Raw genomic sequence first — 15,512 nt, forward strand, 5'->3', positions numbered from 1 at the left:
AGTCCATGAAGTTTAATATTTCAAAATCTGGGCTTGCCATTTGCCATATACCTCTCTTTTCACAAAAATGCAACACTTGGCCCCCTCCTTTACTATCAGTTTGTAATGCAAGTTCCAAGCAATACAGCTGCATCTGTAGGAAATATAAATTTAGATGCATAAAAGGCTTCTAAGACCTTTTGGCATTAAATAGAACAAACCCCCCCACAAATAATGGACAAATAGTGCAGTACTAGTGCCCATCTCGGGTGCAATAATCTCAGGCTGTGGAGTTTGTCCTTCCTTCTAAGACCTGCTAGGTCAGACCAAAGGTCCACATAGTTGAACGTTTTGTTAATAGAGAGATTAGCCAGACACCACGGAAAGTCCACAAGCAGGACACAAATGCAATAGCATCTTCCTACTTTATGTTTATAAATGACATATACAGAGACATATTTCCTTCTTATACTACAGGAATTATTCATTCATCTATTCTAAAAATGGCTAAGTCTAAATTCAACCTACTAACCCTTTAAGAAAATCTTGCACATGCAAGAATTGTACTGCAAACCTGGACAAAGCCCAAAAATGGCCATAAATGAAAAGCAGTTTTGGGTAGACAGAAGATGACTGTGTGTGTGTGGGGGGGGGGACACCCCTCCCACAGTTTTGATACTGACGTTATCATTGATATGGTCCAGAACAGATGAGACAACAGAAGGCATTCACTCCAGGAAAATGGTTGATGCAGAAGCATCCATAAGAATCTGACTTACTTTTCCGTGAAGGTTCATCAGCAGGAACAGGGGTAGACAAGGGAATGGCTGTTTCAGTGAAAACCTGGGTCTCCTTTTGGGCTGGGCCTGGACTCATAACAGGGGTTTTCCTGCCAGTGAGAGGAAAGGCTTGTAAGACTTGGAAGATGATGATATTCTGTGTGTGTTTGTTTTTTGTTAGTTATCGTGCTTTTCTACCAAATGGAATTCGAAGCATTTTACAGGATAAATTAAAACAGAGTAGTTAAAACAATATGAAATGCGTTTTTGACACATTGAAAAGTATACTAATTTAAAACACTATTTTAAAAACATTAATTTTTTAAACAATTAAAACACAGCACACCTAGTGATACATCACTCCACACTGGTCAGCCAAGGTGGAAAAGGGATCCTTCCAGACAGGGCTTATATCCCAGGATTTGATGCCAGGTTTTCTGTTTATCCCAGATTATCTGGCAGTGTGGGCTCATATGATCCAGTTTAAAGCAGAAAACCTGGGATCAGATCCTGGGATATAGGGCAATGTAGATCCAGCATAATTGACACCATATGGAGTCAATTCCCCAAACTCCTCCAGTAAGTGTAGAGTTCTGCTCTGTTTGTTATGCAGACAGATTTGAAAGGGAAGGGCAGTAGGCGGGGTCATGCAAATGCCAAAGCAATGGAGAACCCTGGGATGCCTGATAGTGGTGGAGAAAAACGCAAAATCTAGGATGAAATGATCCCGAAATAAAAGCATTCCTTGGGTGGCGGGCCTTAGTGTTTGGGGAGGACATTGGCAGGGTTTGAACTACATGTTCATGGCGCTCGCTGTAACCGCAATGTCAGTGAAAGGGAGTGACTTGCTGGCTCCTCAGCACTGGGAACTATAGCCTGTTTGTGGAGGCCGGAGGCTGTCTGTGTGAGCGGACACCCTTTTATTATGGATATAGATATAGATAATGTAGATATAGATTTATCTGTAGGACTTATAGATTCTTGTATTGATAGTGAACATCACATGTTTTTAAAAGGAGGTTTTCAGATATATTATGTACAGTATATTAAAGTGGGGGAAAGTATTCTCAAACTCATCTTGATTTTGAGCTTTTAATATATTGATATCAAAAGGTTATCTTTTAGATGTTTACAAACATTACTGATAAAGGGTGGAGGAAGTAAATAGCATTAATACGTGTATCAATTAATCAATGGGAAGGGGCAGACAGATGGTCTTGGTTGTTTCCCCAGCCCTTTTGCCTTTCCTTATATTTATGGATATATTGTAATACTTAAGCCTTTTGATTCCAACACTTAAATTGGGAACTTGGTCACTCATGTTTTAGCATGCTAGAAGAAAATAAGGGATTTTTTTTTCCAGGAAATGTTCTTGGTAGCTCCAAAAATGTGGAGTTGAAATGTTTTTTTATGGTATTGTGATGGTACACAGTCATATAATCTGACCCTTTGACAGATAAGAATGTCTATCAGCCACAAGATTTCTTTCTGGTTTTGAGAACCTGATATTCCAGTCTTCTGAGTCCAGTGGCGCAATGGGTTAAATCCTTGTGCTGGCAGGATTGCTGACCAACAGGCTGGCAGTTCGAATTTAGAGAGAGCGGGTGAGCTCCCTCTGTCAGTTCCAGCTCCCCATGCAGGGACATGAGGGAAGCCCTCCACAAGGATGACAAAACATCAAACATCTGGGCATCCCTGGGCAATGTCCTTGCAGATGGCCAATTCTCTCACACCAGAAACGACTTGCAGTTTTTCAAGTTACTCCTGGCACGAAAAAAAATTCTGACCCTCTGATATAGCTGGCCCCAGTATATTGATACCTGTAGGAATAGGTAAATGGTATGTTGCTGTGCTAGATCCTATGATAATGTTTAAAGCACTTCCTTTGGCTAGTTAATATTTTCCTAAATGCATTTATGTAATGTAAAATTTGTGGGCAAAATATGCACAATGTGGCTCAGTTTTCTCAGCTCAAGAAGCCAATTAGATGCCAATTGGGAATGAATCAACATGTTCAGGTAGGGAAGATTGTACCTATTTTTCATATTAAATCCTGCTCCCACATAAATAAACCTCCCACATAAACAAACACAATTCCACTTCAAAACTCAGTTCCTTCAGATTGATAAAGAAAATGAGAATAGATGAAACGTTTCAGTCCCCACTACCTGTTTGTAAGATCATGTCTATACATGCTTTCTTTGGAGTAAGAGAGAATGAGGTTCAGTTCCCTGTTATCTATGAATATAATTTATGTAGTTTAGTTCTTAGAATGTAAAATGCTTGGTGTATGATTTTATCAAATGTGTTGTTTGTCAAGATTACAGCATGGCTTGATGACACCACTTGAAGAATCACTACTACTAATTCTAATAATGATGAATTTGTTTCACTGTTCTAAATGAGTCATTATGTTCTTAACTATACCTTTCCCTGGGTGATGGTGAAGCAGGTTCAGCAGGGAGAACTGAAAATGTGGGCTCTTCTGTTGTGGGGATCTCACTCTGTTTGGTGACTAATGCTGGCGAGAACAGGCCAGAGACATGGAAGTCAATATCTAAAAAAGAAGAAGCAAAAATAAATGAGACAATATTAAGGCTAAAACATAACCATTTTGATTTTGCAGTCCTTTCTTGCAGCAAGAGATTCAAGTTTTACTATCCATCACTAAGAGTCATGAGACAGATGAACTTTGTAATTCTTAGGAATCAACTCATCTAGCATCAAGAGGAGAGTACCTTTTATAAGAATCTATTCAAACTGGATGGTTACATAAGTGAATGAATACTGAATGTGTGAACATTGTTTTAGAAATGGACAATCTTTCTACCTACCTACCTATTTCAAGATCTTTTTAGTAGTACAGTAGCTTCAAAGACAGTTATAATATAAAATGAAATTGTATGTTCTTCTCTTTTCTATGGTTTCATCTTAACTGGAGATAAGAGTCTTGACTGTTTTCCTTTACAAATGGACTCAGATTGCTGCTCCTTGACATGGACTATTTCCCCAGAAGAAACTTGCTAAATAAACTTGCAGAGGAAATTTGCTAGAGAAAGCAAAATGCACCCAAAGTCCCTATTGTAGTGCATTGTTAATTCTCAAAGCATGCCAGTACTCCCAAACACGGGGATCTCATCAGATACTGCATTGCAACTCTCATCAGATGGAGATGATAGCTGAGAATTACAAGCGGTTTAGTACAACAGAACAGCAGGGCACTAGCTTGAGAAGGGATGTAGTACAAAATTGACTTCCCATAATAATTATAAGTACAAAACGTCTTCCAGTTCTTTCTTGCATTAGGTAAAAGTAAAGGTTTTCCCCTGACATTAAGTCTAGTTGTGTCTGACTCTGGGGGTTGGTGCTCATCTCCATTTCTAAGCTGAAGAGCCGGCATTGTCCATAGACACCTCCAAGGTCATGAAGTCAGCATGATTGCATGGAGTACTGTTACCTTCCTGCCGGAGCGGTACCTATTTATCTACTCACATTTGCATGTTTTTGAACTGCTAGGTCAGCAGAAGCTGGGGCTAACAGCAGGAGCTCACCCTGCTCCCCAGATTCGAACCGCTAACCTTTTGGTCAGCAAGTTCAGCAGCTCAGCAGTTAAACTCTCTGTGCCACCTGGGGCTCCAACCTTTCTTGCACTAGCACATCTGAATGCAAAGAAAACTTGTAGTACCTTTGAGATTGAGGGTGCATCTACACTGCATAATTAATCCAATTTGACACCGCTTTAACTGTCATGGCTCAATGCTATGGAACCATAGGAGCTGCCATTTCTTGAGGAACAAGCGCTATTTTACAGGGAAAGTTAAAGACTACAACTTCTATGATTCCGCAACACTGAACCATGGCAGTTAAAGTGATCTCAAATTGCATTAATTCTACAGAGTTGATGAATTCTGAGAGAAAGAAGTTGGTAGCAGAAACCTTTGAAGAGAGATGCTAAGTTATATGAAAGCTTATGCTTTCTCTCAGTCTCAAAGGTGATACAAGATCCTTTTGCATACTTAACCAGAATAACAAGGCTGTGTTTTTGAATTCTACCATAGCTGAAAGAGAGGTTGCCCCCAGTCTTGCTATACACTGTAAAAATAATTCAAGCCAACAGAGAATTGGATACCTCCTGGAAAGAGTATCTCAGCATTTTGGATTAAGGGTTCCACAACGCCTACAACTTGAATGGAGGATACAGAAGCCATGTCTAGCTGCGCTGGGCACCTAGGAGAAAGAAGCCAACATGAACAATGTTAATTAAATGATACAAGCATTAGGGAATGTATCTCTACTGAAACACATTAAAGGCCTATTTAATATGCCTCTCAATATCTGTTTGTTGAGAAATATGATTATGAGGGTGCTTTTATTTTTATGTCCTGCTGGTAGGCTTTTTCCGTACTATGTTACTTGAAACATCAGGAACAAAAAATACTGGATTGACAAAACCCTTTGTTCTGAGTCAGCATGGCTTTTTATGTTAAGAGAATTTTATAATTCAGAAAAAAACATTTGAACAGTAGGAATGATTATGACAGACTGTGATTTAATGTGTCACTCTCATTAAGACTGAGAGGAGAATGCGTCAGATATTTGTTTGTTTCCCTTTGGGCATAGCAACCTGATCAGTTTCTTCCTCTTTTTTTAATGGAAGATCCTAGTTCCTGTTGATAGGTGTTTGTTTTAACAACAGCTAAAGTTATGTAACAACATTTGAAAAGTTTTCTGTTCCTGGTTTGAAAATGTTATTTCCTGTTTAATTGTGTGGTAATTTGAAAAGTAGTTCTTACATTCCAGAAACTTTGTATTTGTGTTCGCCACAAACAATATTAAATTGGTTGAGACTCGAACTATTCATGGAAAAACTAGCAAAATGTGCTTCAGGATGTCCCGCAAAAACTAAGTTTTTGCAGTTTAATAATCATTTTCAATGTTTTTATGATAGCACAAATTAGGAAATGACATTTATAACCCAGGGTCCAAAAACGTGTTACATTGTGTAATCATTCCTTTTGCTAGACTTGCTACAGGTTACTTGGGGAACATTTTCATTTTTTTCAAGTCTATGCTAGAAGAGAGACATTGGATGAATTGATCTTCTTTCATCATTTTACTGCATTGCCTTTTAGAATTTTCCAGTTTCCTAATTCTGAAAGAGGTTGCTTTGGATAACAACCTGGTGGCCTTGGAATGTCTTACATTATACCTCCCATTATCCTCAGTCAGTATGGCAAATGGTCATACAGCCTGGGATGATGGTTCTCAAAAACGTCTGGAGGGCATCAGGGTAGGAAAGAAAGATCATATGGTATTCTTGGTATGGTATATTTCCAGCACAGGACTTTGGCCCCCCAAATGTTATTGAACAAAATTTCACTCTGGGCTGTGGCACAGCTGGTTAGTAGCTAGCTGCAATAAATCACTACTGACCGAGAGATCATGAGTTCAAAGCCAGCCTGGGTCAGGGTAAGCTCCTGACCATTAATAGTCCAGCTTGCTGTTGACCTATGCAGCTGAAAGACAGTTGCATCTGTCAAGTAGGAATTTAAGTATGGGGAGGCTAATTTAACTAATTTATGACACCATAAAATCTCCAGAAATGTGCAGAAGATGAGGAAGTATTCCATCCATCAGTGGATGATGAAGCAGCAGCTCCCCTTGTGGCTGGAATCGAGCATACCCTCATGAAGCCAGAAGCTGGAGAATGTTAAATAGCCTCTGTGTCTCTGTCTCTGTGTGTCGTATGTCTATGGCATTGAATGTTCGCCATGTATATGTACATTGTGATCTGCCCGGAGTCCCCTTTGGGGTGAGAAAGGCGGAATATAAATACTGCAAATAAATAAATAAATAAATAAATGTGTCACCATTATCTAAGCTGATGGGAACTGGAGTCCACCAAATTGTCATGGAGCCCTGCTCTGATATACTGCATTAAGAGTTGTAACTAATGCATGTCCACATTTCCAAAGAGTTCAGTCACTAAATATATACAAAACCATTTTTTCTTCCAGTCAGCTCTGTACATTACCCTTCAGTCTGTTGTGGCCACAACAGGTTAGGCCCTAGGACAATGGCAATGTTGCTTGGGGTCATTTTATTCACTTCCTGTTGTTCAGCCAGTTTGGCCAAAAAACGGATCAAGTATCTGTTAGGAAATGGCAATTAGTAAAACAAGCAAAACACTCCCTTGATTTATCTGCTGCATGCTAATCAGGGATATAAAAAATCCCACCGGGAAACAGTAACTGAATAAGTGTAGACTTCTCTCTTTCACTCTTTATATATACAGGTTGTGTTATGATTGAGCCTCGTGGCTCTGTTACTGACAGGCGTGGGCGTAAGACTCCTCGAGAGTCAGATACTCTCGAGGAGCGAGAGAGAAAAAGACTGCGAGACATATTTGCAGCACCATCTGATGAAGAGTCTTTCGAGGGGTTTACGGAGAGAATGGAGGAGGGGCAGGTTAGCTCGGAGGAGGATGAGATGGATTGGACTCGGGTAAGGGAGGAATTGGGTGCCACTGGCCATGATGGGGCAGAAGATGAATGGGGACCTTCAGGATCAGATCCATGGCTTAGCTGGAGGGATGGGACGGGATCCACAGCTGGAGATGCTGTTGGGCGTAGTCAGAGGTGTTCCAGCTCTGACGAGGAAAGTGATGAGGAAACGCCCGGGTTAAGGAGGACAGCTGACAGTGATGAAGATTTGTAACTGGCATAAAATGGGGCTTGGGAGCAATTGCAAATTGTGTTGGGCAAGGTAATCTGGGCAAACGCTTGGGATCCGTGTGTGTGTGGGACGCTTCCCTGAAGACTTGTGTGCTTTCCTGTGCTGAGACGTAAGTTGATTGGAATCCAGGGTCAGACGGCGGGAGGGATTGTGTGGGCATTTGTTTGTGCACACCTGTGCTTACTCTTATTAGCTTGACCTTCCGTCGTCTTCCTGACGGACGCCATCTCCTGCTTTGAATACCCGGACTGAACTGACCACGGCTTGGCTTCATCCCCTTCTTGGACTTGGGAAAACTACAAACGTCTGCTTCTGGCTTTGAACTACGGAACGGAACTGGTCTACTCTACTGTTGCATTCCCTGGCTGATTTGTTCGTGCTGGAAGATCCTGTCTGCTGTGTGTGTGTGGGAGCGACGCAAGTTACTGTAAACACTGTGTTGGCAGCAGAGAGGAATCTGCTGCCAATTAGTTGCATTCTTTGTATCTTTTGTTCTTGGCTCTCGTTTTGTTTATATTCAGGCTGAAGCAAGCAGTTTGTTTTTTACCCGGATTAAACTCCGGTTTAATCCGGTTTATCTTTTGAACATTTATTTTGCCCCTTTTTGCTCCTAAAGGCAAATACTGCCTGGCCCTTGTGTTTTACGGGCTTGTTTTGAGTTCTGTAACCTAATAAACTCTGTTACTTTGAATCTCGTGGCGTTCTGTCCTTGACAGATTGCCCAACACCAATAAAAAGTTTATTGCAGCAATAAACCCGTCAGGAAGACGATGGATGAATTAAGGGCCAAGTTTGACCAACTGCAAACGGCTTTTACCGTAAGCCAAACAGCTTTTGCTGTGAAAGGACATGTTTTGACTCCTGAACGCTTTGACGGAACCAGGTGCAAGTTGCCAACCTTTTTGGCACAAGTGGAGCTTTATTTTTCTCAGCTCAGCGTTCATGCTTTTCCTACAGACACTAGTAAGGTGGCCTTTATTTTGAGTTTGTTGACCGGTTCCGCAGGACAATGGGCCACTAATTTAATTTTGGGCAATGACCCAGTCAAGGACAATTTGAATGATTTCAAAAAGTTGTTAATTGATACTTTTGGGGATCCTCTCCGCACAGAGAATGCTGGGTGGGCTTTGTATCGGTTAAAACAGGGAAAGGGGACTGTTTTGGATTACTTAAATAAGTTTAACATGTATCGCCACCAGCTGGATTGGGGGGAAAATGCATTCATGCTTTTATTTACTGCTGGGTTAAGTGATATGCTCCAGGATGAATTAGCACGCTTGGAGCCGGCTGAAAGTTGGGACGCCTTAGTTGCCAAGGTGCTGCGCTTAGACGCAAGGTTCGAGGCTCGTAAACACTCAAAAGCAATGTGTGCGCCATCTATGCATGTAACCAGGGCACCTGTGGTGATGGGGGAAGAGCCTATGGAGCTTGGGGTCTTTAAAAAGCTGTCTACCGAGGAAAAGAGCCGTAGGAGGCAGCTGGGCTTGTGTTTGTACTGTGGGAATGCTGGGCATTTTGCCAAAAACTGTAATGTGAAACCTTCCCAGTTTTCGGGAAAAGGCCAGCCCTAGTGCGACGTGAGTCCAACGCACTAGGGCTCCTCAAGCAGTCAACTGAGGGGAGGAAGCATGTTTTCGTACCCATTACATTATCTGTTGGGGGAAGGGAACTTGTTTCTACTTTGGCACTGCTGGACTCAGGGGCTACGGTCTCTTATGTAGATATTGAGTTTGCTAAGAAGCATGGCATTCCTAGAGTGCGCAAGGCATGCGACGTGTGGGTGGAAGGAGCAGATGGGAGACTGCTGGAGACTGGGGTGGTTAACCATGAAACCTCAGCAGTAACGTGGGAGGTGCAGGGAGTAACGGGAACGTTTGTGTGGGATATTACAAGCTTGCCTAGATATGATGTGATCCTGGGGATGGATTGGCTAGCTGTAGTAAACCCACAAGTAGATTGGGCTACACGTAAGGTGATCTTAAAGAGGCAGGATTGTTGCACTCTAAATGTTACTCACTCTGATATGGAAGGAGTGCCTGCTGAGTATGGGGAGTTCTCTGATGTATTTTGTAAAAGGGATGCGGACAAATTACCACCGCACAGGCCTTATGATTGCGCCATCAAGTTGGCAGAAGGTGCGAAATTGCCAGCAGGGAGGCTATATGCCTTGACTGTACCGGAAAGGCAAGCTTTGCGGGAGTTTCTAGATGAAAATTTAGCCAAGGGGTTTATTCGCCCATCTAGTTCTCCAACTGCGGCACCAGTATTCTTTGTAGCCAAAAAGACTGGGGAACTTAGGCTGGTCTGCGACTATCGGATCCTAAACAAATACACCATTCGGGATAGGTACCCACTACCCTTAATCTCGGAACTGTTATCAAGGGTGCAAGGGGCTAAGGTCTTTACCAAGCTTGACCTGCGGGGGGCCTATAACTTAATCCGTATACGGGAAGGGGATGAGTGGAAGACGGCATTTAATACGTGCTTCGGATGCCACGAGTTCCGAGTCATGCCTTTTGGGCTTTGTAATGCTCCCGCGGTCTTCCAGAGGTTCATGAACGATGTGTTTAGGGACCTAATTGACCAATTTTTAGTGATTTATTTGGATGATATCTTGATTTTTTCTAAGGACGAGAAAGAACACCGTCAACATGTCAAGCAGGTTCTGCACCGTCTGCGGGCTAATGGGCTCTTCGCCAAGGCTTCCAAGTGCGTCTTTCATGTGCCTGAAGTGGAGTTCCTAGGTCATGTAGTGTCAGGTAGGGAACTTAAGATGGACCCACATAAGGTTGACGCCGTCAACTCATGGCAAGAGCTAAAGACTAAGAAGGATGTACAAAGGTTCTTAGGTTTCGCTAATTACTACCGGGAATTTATTCCGAACTTTGCAAAGCTCACGGTACCTTTGACGCAGCTTCTGCGCAAGAAACAGCCATTTGTGTGGGGGCGGGAAGCTCACGAGGCGTTTCTACGACTTAAGTCTAGTTTTCAATCGGACAACATACTAACCCATCCTGATGTTGACAAACCGTTCGTGGTAGAAGCGGACGCTTCTAGCTACGCGTTGGGGGCTGTATTGTCTCAGAAGGATTCCTCAGGGACCTTGCGTCCCTGTGGATTTTACTCGCGGCAACTAACACCCTTCGAGCAGAACTATACCATATGGGAGAAGGAGTTGTTGGCGATTAAGGTGGCGTTTGAGGTGTGGCGGCACTGGCTTGAAGGGGCACGGCACCAGATCGTGGTCAGGTCTGATCACAAGAACTTAGAGCACTTGCAAACAGCAAAGAAGTTAAACCAGCGTCAAATCCGCTGGGCTTTGTTTTTCTCCAGGTTTAACTTCAAGGTGCAGTTCGTGGAGGGGAAGGCAAATTTGCGGGCCGATGCTTTATCCCGCAAGCCGGAATTTAAGACCAATGAGCAGGTAGTATGTCAGACCATCTTGCCTACTGCCTCTCTGTGTGTTGTAGATAATGAGCTTGGGTTACATGACCAGATCCTTGAGGCTCAGAAGGATGATGTGTGGACTCAGGAGCAACTGATGCTGCTCTCTGCAGGTAACCGTACCATACTGCCGCATCTCCAGGATCAAGACGGGGTATTGGTGCATAGGGGGCAGGTTTACGTACCAGTGGGGGCCCTCAGGTTGGAGGTGATTAGAGCCCACCATGACGAACCCATGGCTGGGCACTTTGGCAGGTTCAAGACCGTACAGCTTATCACCAGGAGCTACTGGTGGCCAAAGATGCGGCAAGACATTCTGCGCTTTTGTGACAGCTGCGCCGTTTGTCAGCAGAGTAAGACGCCTGTTGGGCGCCCTAGAGGGTTGTTATCGTCTTTACCTGTTCCGGAGAGGCCATGGCAAATCATTTCCATGGATTTTATTTCAGATTTGCCTAAGTCTGGGGGTTATACTTGTATTTGGGTGGTGGTGGATTTATTTAGTAAACTGGCTCATTTTATTCCTTGTTCAACCATTCCGGCGGCCCCTACGTTGGCCTTACTATTTACAAAGCACATCTATCGTTTGCACGGAGCACCCGAGGTGATTATTTCAGATAGGGCTCCGCAATTTGTGTCACGCTTTTGGAAACACTTCCATGAGTGTTTGGGGACTAAGTTAAACGTGTCTTCAGCCTTCCATCCGCAAACGGATGGACAGTCGGAACGGGTTAATGGGCTCTTAGAGCAGTATTTGCGTTGTTTTTGTTTAGATCAACCCACGGCTTGGGTAAAGTGGTTACCGGTGGCGGAATTTGCTTACAACAATGCGGTGCACACGTCTAGTCAGCATACGCCATTTGAGCTTACTTATGGTTTTCACCCACGGGGAGGTGTGGCGCCGTCGACCAATGTGGTCTCTTCGGACCCTGTGTACCGCTCTACGGAAATGGCTGCATTGCACGATGTTGCCCGTCGCTTACTGTTGGAAGCTAAGGCAACGCAGAAGACTCAGGCTGACCGCCACAGGCAGGCAGGGGAGGAGTTGGAAGAAGGGGATTTGGTGTGGTTATCTTCCAAATATATTAAGCAGGCTGGGGGAAAGTTTGCGCCTCGGTTTTTGGGTCCCTTTCCTATCGTTAAAAAGATTTCTTCCGTTGCGTTTCGTTTGCGTTTACCGTCTAGTTTAAAGGTCCATCCAGTCTTTCATCGTTCGTTGTTGAAACTTGATACCTCTAGTCGTCGTGGTGCTATAGCAGAGGGTATCACTGCCACTTCTCCACCATCGGGGGAGGAGGCCTTTGTGAGAGGGGATAGTGTTATGATTGAGCCTCGTGGCTCTGTTACTGACAGGCGTGGGCGTAAGACTCCTCGAGAGTCAGATACTCTCGAGGAGCGAGAGAGAAAAAGACTGCGAGACATATTTGCAGCACCATCTGATGAAGAGTCTTTCGAGGGGTTTACGGAGAGAATGGAGGAGGGGCAGGTTAGCTCGGAGGAGGATGAGATGGATTGGACTCGGGTAAGGGAGGAATTGGGTGCCACTGGCCATGATGGGGCAGAAGATGAATGGGGACCTTCAGGATCAGATCCATGGCTTAGCTGGAGGGATGGGACGGGATCCACAGCTGGAGATGCTGTTGGGCGTAGTCAGAGGTGTTCCAGCTCTGACGAGGAAAGTGATGAGGAAACGCCCGGGTTAAGGAGGACAGCTGACAGTGATGAAGATTTGTAACTGGCATAAAATGGGGCTTGGGAGCAATTGCAAATTGTGTTGGGCAAGGTAATCTGGGCAAACGCTTGGGATCCGTGTGTGTGTGGGACGCTTCCCTGAAGACTTGTGTGCTTTCCTGTGCTGAGACGTAAGTTGATTGGAATCCAGGGTCAGACGGCGGGAGGGATTGTGTGGGCATTTGTTTGTGCAAACCTGTGCTTACTCTTATTAGCTTGACCTTCCGTCGTCTTCCTGACGGACGCCATCTCCTGCTTTGAATACCCGGACTGAACTGACCACGGCTTGGCTTCATCCCCTTCTTGGACTTGGGAAAACTACAAACGTCTGCTTCTGGCTTTGAACTACGGAACGGAACTGGTCTACTCTACTGTTGCATTCCCTGGCTGATTTGTTCGTGCTGGAAGATCCTGTCTGCTGTGTGTGTGTGGGAGCGACGCAAGTTACTGTAAACACTGTGTTGGCAGCAGAGAGGAATCTGCTGCCAATTAGTTGCATTCTTTGTATCTTTTGTTCTTGGCTCTCGTTTTGTTTATATTCAGGCTGAAGCAAGCAGTTTGTTTTTTACCCGGATTAAACTCCGGTTTAATCCGGTTTATCTTTTGAACATTTATTTTGCCCCTTTTTGCTCCTAAAGGCAAATACTGCCTGGCCCTTGTGTTTTACGGGCTTGTTTTGAGTTCTGTAACCTAATAAACTCTGTTACTTTGAATCTCGTGGCGTTCTGTCCTTGACAGGTTGAGCATCCTTACCCGGAACTCAAAAATATTCCACAATATAAAATTGTCCATATAGGTGGCTAAGATAGTGGCACCTTTACTTTTAAATAGTTCGATGTACCATTGCTTCATGGACGAATGTAATAATGTGAATGAAATTACCCTCAGGGTAGGTGTGTAACGTATATAAGAAACATAAATGAATATTGTGTTTAGACTTGGTCCCATCTCCAAGGTATCTCATTAAGTATGTATATGCAAATGCAGGGATTCCAAAATCCACCCCCACAAAAAAGATCCAAAGCACTTCTGGTTTCAAGCATGTTGAATAAGAGATACTCAACCTGTATATAGCCTAAGCCAATGTGATTTTTTAAAGGCCCACAATAATATCGTGCTATTATAATATCATAACCAAACAATAATGTTAAAATTATTCTTGAAGTCATCAATATTCGCAAGGGTGCCATACCTCATGTTATTGTAGTTGTGCTTGGGAAGACGGCCACAAACCCCCTTGAGATATTCCAGTCGAGAATCTGGTTCTTTGATACTGAAAAGAATATTGTTATTAATATTTTCCAATGCTGAGAGTCTGGTCGTTTCTCATTACAGACATTAATGCGGGCCACTTGCTAGTTTCGTTCATATAATCTTGGCCCCTAAGTAGAAGAATAATGTGTATAAGCTCTAAGAAAAATACCTGTCTTCTCATTCTGAATTTACCTGGCAGCTTTGAGCCAATCATCATAGAGATCCGAGTTCATCAAGGGCTGGGGCAGTTCTCGCAGGTAACACTTCAGTGCCCCTAAGATAGGAGTGAAAGACATGAATTCAAATATGGCACAGTATTTCCTAACTTTTGGCTGAGAGAGATTGGGACATGATGCTACCTGCCTCTTAGCTATGTGTGCCCAAAAATGATGAGTGGGAAAGCTGTTTTTTTCTATGAAGTGTTCCAGTTTCTCAAGGAGAACAAAGACTATTATGGCTAACCTCATTAAAGAACTAACAAGTTTTATTTGGAACAAGCCAGAGTTGGGCAATTGCCAGGTGCAATTCATAGGACTTATGTAATGATGTACAGATGTGCCCACTCAGCCTACTTTTTAAAAACGGTCACTTTTTTGATTGAAGAATGACATCCATGACCTCTAAAGCACATGTGGCATAATTTGGTCACATTTTTGTCCCTTCTGGGTGTTCTATTAAAAAGTAATATGAAAATGACTTCTATTTTACTTTCTGCCTTTTGAAAAGTCTATTCTGGGCATAAAGCTGGTTGATGGACTAAAGATGCAGTGGCATTTCCCCCACACACTCTATAGCAGAGGTTTCATGTTGGTGACACCATTTTTAGACATGTGTCATTTAGTGACACAGTAATTCAGCTTTACTAGCAAACCAGAAGTTAAAACAATCCATTATAAGAGATACGGACACATGCATACATTGTAATAACAAAATGTGTGGGGATACAACATATTTCATTATTTTAAAAATATACATGATTTATTGCTTATTTTACATAGACACAAAGGTTTCTTGTTATGTTTGCGCAACACACCTACACATTGCAACCAACATACTAATGTGTCATGACATACAGTTTGGAAAGTTCTGCTCTAGAGGATATTTTAAACAAAGACAATCCAATGGGGAAGTGTGCCAGTGTTCTACAGTTGCCCATGAGCCACAAATTGGCCAGCCCCTGGCACAAGTTATCTTGCCCATTTGCTGCCCTGAGCCTCATTCTGGAAGAATGTGGCATGCAAACAACCCAATGAATAATAAATAAATAAGTAAAACACATTTTCATCAGATACATAGAGCACTGTTTCTATTGGCAGATGCTTATACACATTATAGGGTGGGAGTGGAGCATGTGCTAAGAAACAGAAATGCCAAAATTCTAGATACACCGATGACAATTTTAACAGTGTTCCTTTAACTAACTGTTATTGGCATGGGAAAGGTATATTCTAGCAGAGATGAACAGATTAACACCTGTATGGTGTTGGAAAACTTATATCCGGTCCAAATTACAAAGACAGAATTCAACTTTGAAATTACGGTAAGTTTTATGAGTAAAGATTGTTATCAGAGGGCTCAGAGGAAATGGAAATA

At 43.0% G+C, this 15,512-nt stretch overlaps 1 protein-coding gene across 1 annotated transcript in view; it reads right to left on the bottom strand.

Annotated features, from left to right (window-relative positions):
* Nucleotides 1–15,512, bottom strand: part of sh3bp1 (SH3 domain binding protein 1) — a 49,551-nt gene that overhangs the window by 12,004 nt on the left and 22,035 nt on the right. The window contains exons 12-17 of the mRNA XM_062982747.1: nt 14,112–14,193; nt 13,858–13,938; nt 6,793–6,909; nt 4,888–4,985; nt 3,186–3,315; nt 759–868 (exon numbers count right to left, since the gene is read on the bottom strand). Coding sequence (XP_062838817.1) covers nt 759–868; nt 3,186–3,315; nt 4,888–4,985; nt 6,793–6,909; nt 13,858–13,938; nt 14,112–14,193 — 618 coding nt within the window. The remainder of the gene's footprint in view (nt 1–758; nt 869–3,185; nt 3,316–4,887; nt 4,986–6,792; nt 6,910–13,857; nt 13,939–14,111; nt 14,194–15,512) is intronic.

Source organism: Anolis carolinensis, chromosome 5, assembly GCF_035594765.1.
Source record: "Anolis carolinensis isolate JA03-04 chromosome 5, rAnoCar3.1.pri, whole genome shotgun sequence".
NCBI classification, from domain to species: domain Eukaryota; kingdom Metazoa; phylum Chordata; class Lepidosauria; order Squamata; family Dactyloidae; genus Anolis; species Anolis carolinensis.